We start from the raw sequence: 7,500 nt of genomic DNA, 5'->3' as shown, positions 1-7,500 counted from the left end.
AGACTAGCTTTTATTCTGTCTAAGTAATGAGGATGTAAATAAACCAACGCTTGTCAAGTGGTGGAGGGGCCGGACAAACTCGGCAGTCATACATATGTGTGTGGAGAGAGGGTGTTTGTGTGTGTGTGCGGGTAAGGGGAGTACTGAAAAGTTCCTGGCTTTGGGTAAAAGAAAACACAGGAGACTCAGTTAATTATGATTTTATCCAACATATTCCCCTCTTAGGTTCACATGCTTATTGCAGCAGCCCTTCAGTTTTACTAAGACCTGTAAAAGATAGTTGAAAGGGGCAAGATCTGGGCTGTAGGCAGGGTGTTCCAACAGCGCAAAGCCTAATTAGTTAATGGTTTCTATGGTTTGGCAGCAGTGTATGGGCGTGCATTGTCATGCAACAACGAAATTCCTTCAGCAATAGACTTTGGCGTCTGGTGTGAATTGCTGGCTTCAGTTTGTTGACCAGAATGTTGTTGACAGCAACTTTGAAGTTTCAACCAGCTTAACCATCATCAGATTACAATGCAGTGGACTTAGTTTTGTCCATATATAGTCTCTGTTGAGTTAAAATCATTTTAACTCAATTTAAATCAAATTGAGTAAAGGTTGGGCGTGTGAATTTGAGTTGGGTAGTAATTAGGTTTTTTATAGAAAGGTGTTTTAGAATAATTGTTAATTGATGACTCAAGAACCTATTTTCTTTGTGTGTATGTGTGTGTGTATATTTGTGTGTGTGTGTCCGTGCGTGAATGCATGCATGCATGTGTGTGTGAGGATTATAAACCATAGACTGGAAATGAAATGTTTCCAGTACAGGAAAACCAGAAGACTTGGATTATTGGACATCACTTTATATGTAAAAGCTCTGCTCAGTTGGTGACAGCTGGAATACTGGGAAAGACAGAGAAAGGGAAGATGGTTCTTCATAGTTTTACCAGCTGGCTTCAGAAATACCAAACAAGAGACATGCTACGTTGCATGTGGGCTCGAAGAGAATGAAGCTCTGTAACTGCCAATTCTTGTATGCATAACACATTTAGAATAAGAGGGTCAAATCTAATTTGATGCTTTATATCAGACAAGTGCTGTAAATGAAAGTTCAAGGTAAGCTGTAAGAATAAATGAAGAAAATTTCTAACCAAAAGCCTAGCTATGAAAGGTTATGCAAAATTATCTCTACATCTAAGATGTTTAAAGATTTACTACACACACACACACACACACACACACACACACATATATATATATATATATATATATCATCAATGATGATACATGTATGCATATATATATATATACGAGCAGCTAAACCCGGTTTCACCCGGCCTGTTTGGATGATGTGGCTGTGATTGTTTTCAGTTAGGCATAATCTATAACAGCGTTTCTCAACCTTATCCTTTCGGGTCTCCTGTTTCGATTGGTGCCTCTGGCAGTTTGAAGAATTCATCAACGCCCTGTCAGAAAATGGCTTCAAGACATGTGAAGAAAGAATTTGTATGGACGTCTGTATAATCATTAAAACATTTCTTGAATTATGAACATAGAAAGAAGTTATACTCAGAACTTTCCAGGAAGTAGCTCATCCTCGGAACTTTCCAGGAATCCTCGGAACTTTAGAGAAAGAACCATCATCGGAACTTTCAGGGAAATCCTCGGAACTTTCCAGGAATTCCCATCTTCGAAGCTATTCAGGAAGTAGCTTCTCTTCCGAACTTTCCAGGAATTCCCATCTCTTTGGAACTTTCCAGCAAGTAGCTCATCCTCGGAACTTTCGAGGAATCCTAGGAACTTTCCAGGAAAAACCATCCTCGGAACTTTGCAGGACGTAGCTCATCCTTTCCAAGAAGTTGATCTTAAATCCTTGGAACTTTCCAGGAAACCCTCGGAATTTTCCGTGAAGTTCATCTTAAATCCTCGGAACCTTACAGGAAAGGGTACACGTGTCTGTGGAGTGCTCAGCCACTTGCACGTTAATTTCACGAGCAGGCTCTTCCGTTGATCGGATCAACTGGAACTTTGGACGTCGTGAGCGACGGAGTGCCAAGAGAAGAGAATCCTGACCAAAGCCTTGTATGTGGATCTGTTTGAGAGAAAGGGAAAGAAACGTGTTGTGTGTGTGTGCCTTTGATTTGACATCACGTGATGACAGTGAGTGATCATCACTACTGCTATGTGAGCAATGCTGCTCATTTCCAAACTTGCATGCAATGGGTTTGGCCTTAGAGAAATATGTAAATACACCTTCATATATGTATTCTTTTATACTTTTATTCTTTTACTTGTTTCAGTCATTAGACTACAGCCATGCTGGAGCACCACCTTCAAGAATTTTAATCAAATGAATCAACCCATTACTTTCTTTTATTTTTTGAAGCCTAGTACTTACTCTACCGGTCTCTTTTGCCAAACTGCTAAGTTACAGGGATGTAAACACCCAGACACGTACACACAAACAAACACACACACAAAACACAACACATATATGACAGACTTCTTTCAGTTTCCGTCTACCAAATCCACTCACAAGGCTTTGGTCAGCCTGACAATATAGTAGAAAAGACACTTGCCCGAAGTGCCACACAGTAGGACTGAACCTGGAACCACGTGATATTTCCAAACGTAATTTTTCAGTATTAGTTTACATATTTTGTAAAATTTTCTTCTTGTTACAGTTGAATTGTTCCATTTACTGAGGTCATATTGACAGAAAAAAAAAAACGAAGGAAATGAAAGGCGATGTTACCTGTGCATTTTTCAAATGGTAAGTCAATTCCATCCATCGTTTGTTTGAGCAAAAGTTTGCAGTGTGTGTCACAGTTCTTTGGGTTGTATAAAAGTATATCTTTATCAGCAGTACAGCCAACTATGACATCACCAAAATTAGTATAAATTGGTTCAATCTGAAATCAGAAGCAGAGCAAAGACTTCAAAATATAAACAAATGGTAATTTAGGGTGGTGTCATAGGAAAAATATAAATGCCAGCAAGTAACTTCACATTTCTCTACTGTTTTTGTTTTTCTATTTCAAAAGGGGAATCTTTCCCAAAATATTATAGGATCACTAAATAAACTGTGTAATGTTATACAATATATTTTCTCTTGGATTTAATTCATTGACATCACCTTACATAATTTGTCTAACTCTTCACCTGCATTGCTCAAAGGAGATTTCTTTTTACAAACATTTGTATCATGTGTAATATTAAAATATTAGTTCATCACCAAAAGTAAAGCAAGTTGATTACAATGCATTCTGTGTTTTTCAGATGGTGATCCAACCTTAGAGAAACAATAAGAAAGGAAAAGCAAGAACAGAGAAAAAATAAAAAGAAATTGGATTTGTGGAATGAAACTGTTCGTAGAGTTAGATGAGTAGCATTCTCTGAAGTGAATAGTAGATAGAAGAGGAAGAAGTTAAATATGTTATTTTACAACTAAAAGAGCCATGGAAAAGGGAGTTAATGAATGAGCAAGTTGACTAGATATCTGTTAAGTTGTGTTGTAGGTACAAAGTGTGTGTGTTGTGTGCATGTGTTTACAAACATTCTTTTGTGTTTGTGTATGGTGATGGTGTGTACTGTGCTGTGATTGTAAAGCAGTGTATGTATGGCATATGTGTGTAGGTTGTATATGTGTATGTTGTTGGGGTGTGCATTGTATGCAGAGAAATACGGTGATGGTGTGCATGCATATCCGTTATAACTTGAAGAAGATCGTGTGAGGATGTGTGAGTGTGTGCGTAATTTGAAATCAGAAGGCAAAGAACCAGATCAGATGCTACAGGGCAGGTCTTTCAGCACTTTGATAGCTTTCCCCAATGCACTGCCCAGCACTGATGCTTTATTTTATCAACATTTAAATGATGAAAGTCAAATTTGAACTCAGAGTGCGATAAAACACTTTCCACAAGGTTTTCTACTCAATGACTTAGCATGTCTGACTGTTCACTACCTTTTCTGAAATTATATCCTATTGTCAGAAAAAAGGAAAGAATCATTTGACAAATGTAGGCCTCAAAATTATCTCATCAAGATAGTCATGGTGGCATGTCTTTGATCATTTACTTGCACAAATTTAGATAAAAGAATGGACAAAATCAGGAACAAAGACATGACAGTGTTTTGTTTCCTCTATCAAATGTTTTTCTGTTCCAATTCATCAGAAAGTTGGTCTCTTGCCATTTCATTCCTCCATGTGCAAATAACATAAATACGGTTTTGTATTCAAATGGAATTGTCTTTAAAAAGATTATATCCCTTCCTCATTGCCATCAGTCAATATCAATTATAATGAATAACATTTAAGACAAAAACAGAATGAATAAATAAATAATTCAAGAAAAGATTGACTGATGTTCTTTCAAGAGAAATCTCCCTGTGTGAAGAAATTCAATAATTAGAGTAAACAATACTACAACTCCCTTATGAATTTGTAATGTATGAAACTATAAGAAAACTATTAAGTACATTCAATATTTCAGATACAATTTACAAAGTACTTCAAAGTAACACTGTCAAAATGTTAAACTCATAAACGAACAAATAGATAAATAAGCAAATGTTCAATAAAAGACATTAAATTATTCATAACACAGCTAAAATAGAACATCCACCACCACCACTACTCAATGGGGAACAAAAAGAAAAACATATAAACAAATTAAATTAAATTAAATGACAATCTCTTTATATTCTTTTAAAAAATAATGCTTCTGTATTCTATACACTTAACACATTTGTGACCATATATCTAATAAAATACATTACCTATGATTTCTAATTAATTTTTAAGATGACCGGCAAATTGGTAAGATTTAGTAAATTACAGTTTTTTAAAAAAATTATTAAGCTGTTGTTGGCAACTTAACTAGTAAAATGCAAAATGGATTTTAAAGAAATTTATGATGGGAGGTTCTGAATCAAATATGAACAAATAAAAATGAAGGTCTTTAAATAAGTTTAAAGAAACAAAACTGATGCAGTGTTAACCAGATTCATATAGCATAAAAAATTAATAGTTTTCAGTTGTTTCTTTCACCCTCTTTTAAACAGAAATTTATTATTAATTTTTACGTGCATGCACAACAGATTGTAAATGATTTAAGAGGAAAACTGGGTATAAGAAGCATCAGATGTGTGCAAGAGAGAAGACTGTGCTGGTTTGGTCATGTGATGCGTGTGGATGAAGACAACTGCATAATGAAGTGCCAAGCTCCAAGTGTGGAGGGTACTTGTGGAAGGGGTAGATCCAGGAAGACGTGGGACAAAGTGGTGAGAAAGGATCTTTGGAAATTGGACCTCACTGAGGAAATGACGAAGGACTGAGAGACATGGCAATTTGCTGTACATGATAAGACAAATCAAGCTAAATAAAATCACTGCCTTCAATACTTAAAAAGCACCCATGCCAGGGCTACGTTAACACACCTACACCACTGCTGTGTAAATGCAACCATGCCAGTGGCATACACAACGCACTTAGCACACTCTGTTAAGTGGTTGGCACTAGGATGGGCATCTAACCATAGAAATCATGCCAAAACAGACAGTTGGAGTTTGGACTGCTTCCTGCTAGCCAGCTCTAATGTCAAACAGTCCAACCCACCACCCCCACATAGAAAGCCAACATTAAATGATGATGATGATGATGATTATGGAGCAGCTATTTCACTCTGTATTTTATCTTATTATCCCTATCATCATCGTTTAACATCTGCCTTCCATTCTGACATAATTTTAAAGATTTATCTCACTCTGTGGAAATGTTAAAATACAGGAAAATGATTAGACATAATAACTTCTTTAAAACTTTTATATTTTTAAAATATACATAAAGATTATATACAAGGGAATGCTGAAATGTTCCTGGCTTTTGGTAAAAGAAAATACAAAATATGTTAACTATGACTTTATTCAACAATTTCCTTTCTTAAACTCACACACTTATTGCAGTGATCCTTCAGATTTCTAAGCCCTGCAAAAGATCCTGGAAGGTTGGGCCTCCAGCCAGATCTTTTGTGATTCGCTTAAAGCCAGGAATTTTTCAGCACCTCCTCGTATTTATAATTTGTTACTAATTTTCATTTATAAGACATTTCAGAGTGTTTGGATATCAATCTGAGGACATGTACCGAGAGTGATAACCATACATTAAGATATACCTATGTAATACTAAACTCCAGTACATACACCAGGAAGATATATTTGTCATACTATGCACATAAAAATATGATGTGAGTGCATAGGTGTTGCTAAGTTTTAGTACTGCATCTCCTTGACTGACAAAATATAATTAGGACAGCTTTCCTATTTACTGTGGCTGAGATTCCTAAATGTATGAGAGTAAGACTGAATATTCATTTTTGGAACAGTGACGAGAGAATGTGAAACAATTTTTATTGGAACAATAAAAGAAAGAACTAGTTAGAATAAATATTAGTTTCAAATTTTGGCACACGTCTAGCAGTTCTGGTGGGTGGGTGAGTCAATTACATCAACTCCAGTACTCAACTGATGCTTATTTTATCAAACCCGAAAGAATGAAAGACAAAGCTGACATCGGCAGAATTTGAACTCAGAACATAGGATATAGACGAAGTGATGCTAAGCATTTTCCCCAGCATGCTAACCATTCTGCCAGCTCCCAACGTTAGCAAAACTAAATATTGATTTCAAATTTTAGCACAAGGCCAGCAATTTCAGGGGTGGGGCTAAGTCGATTACATCGGTGCCAGTGGTCAACTAGTACTTATTTTATCGATCTCAAAAGGATGAAAGGTAAAGTCAACCTTGGTAGAATTTGAACACAGAACAAGAATGCAAGACTAAATATTGCAAGATAGTTTAGTCTGGATATGTTACTTAATGTGGCCATGTCATCAGAAATTTGCTTTCATATTACAAGACCTTGGTTCATTCAATCTCATGGTGCAGCACTTACGATGTATGCATTCTTCCATAGTCTGATGTTGCTGAAAAGAGCTCAATGTGGATATGGGTGAAGAGGAATGACCAAAGGACCAAGTTATGGATTTCGTTGGTTACTTACAAGAATAGAAGGAAGACAGGAACTCATTCCTTCATTGGTCAGAGTGGCCTAGTAGTCTGTAGTACAGACTTGGGAACACAAATGCACAAAAAGAATGACCCAGGTTCAAATCCCACTGGAGACAAGATTTTGGAAAGCAGCAGGAGGACACCTAGGTGTTATGATCTGGGTGGGCCCAGCTCTTGTAGAGTATCATGTATATAGGCCGAAACACTTGTCGGATGAGAGTTCTCCCTCTGAAGATCTCTCCTGTGGTGCACACACCTTGTAACAAGTTTCTGTTATTTCTTCTTAGTCTTACTAGATAGAACCCAAGGCATCTGAGTGGTGGAAATTGATTTATTTCTTCATATGATATGACACGATATGACACATGACATATCATATAGAGAGTAACTGTTGATTATTCTTTTCTACTCTAGACACAAGGCGCGAAATTTTGAGGGAGGGGGCCAGTT

The 7,500-nt window shown here is 36.6% G+C and overlaps 1 protein-coding gene across 7 annotated transcripts in view; it reads right to left on the bottom strand.

Moving 5' to 3' along the window:
• LOC106867322 (cilia- and flagella-associated protein 65) overlaps nucleotides 1-7,500 on the bottom strand; it is a 1,093,663-nt gene that overhangs the window by 450,614 nt on the left and 635,549 nt on the right. For all 7 annotated transcript variants that reach the window (XR_016243317.1, XM_089358289.1, XM_089358292.1 and 4 more), the window contains one exon: nucleotides 2,738-2,894. Coding sequence is in view for 6 of the 7 variants with exons in the window: in XM_089358289.1 (XP_089214415.1) it covers nucleotides 2,738-2,894 (157 nt within the window). In the remaining variant the exon portion in view is untranslated. The remainder of the gene's footprint in view (nucleotides 1-2,737; nucleotides 2,895-7,500) is intronic.

The sequence above is a fragment of the Octopus bimaculoides genome, chromosome 10 (genome assembly GCF_046866305.1).
Source record: "Octopus bimaculoides isolate indiv1 chromosome 10, ASM4686630v1, whole genome shotgun sequence".
Classification (NCBI taxonomy): domain Eukaryota; kingdom Metazoa; phylum Mollusca; class Cephalopoda; order Octopoda; family Octopodidae; genus Octopus; species Octopus bimaculoides.
Note: the sequence above shows the minus strand (reverse complement) of the source record. Positions and strands in the feature narration are given on the sequence as shown.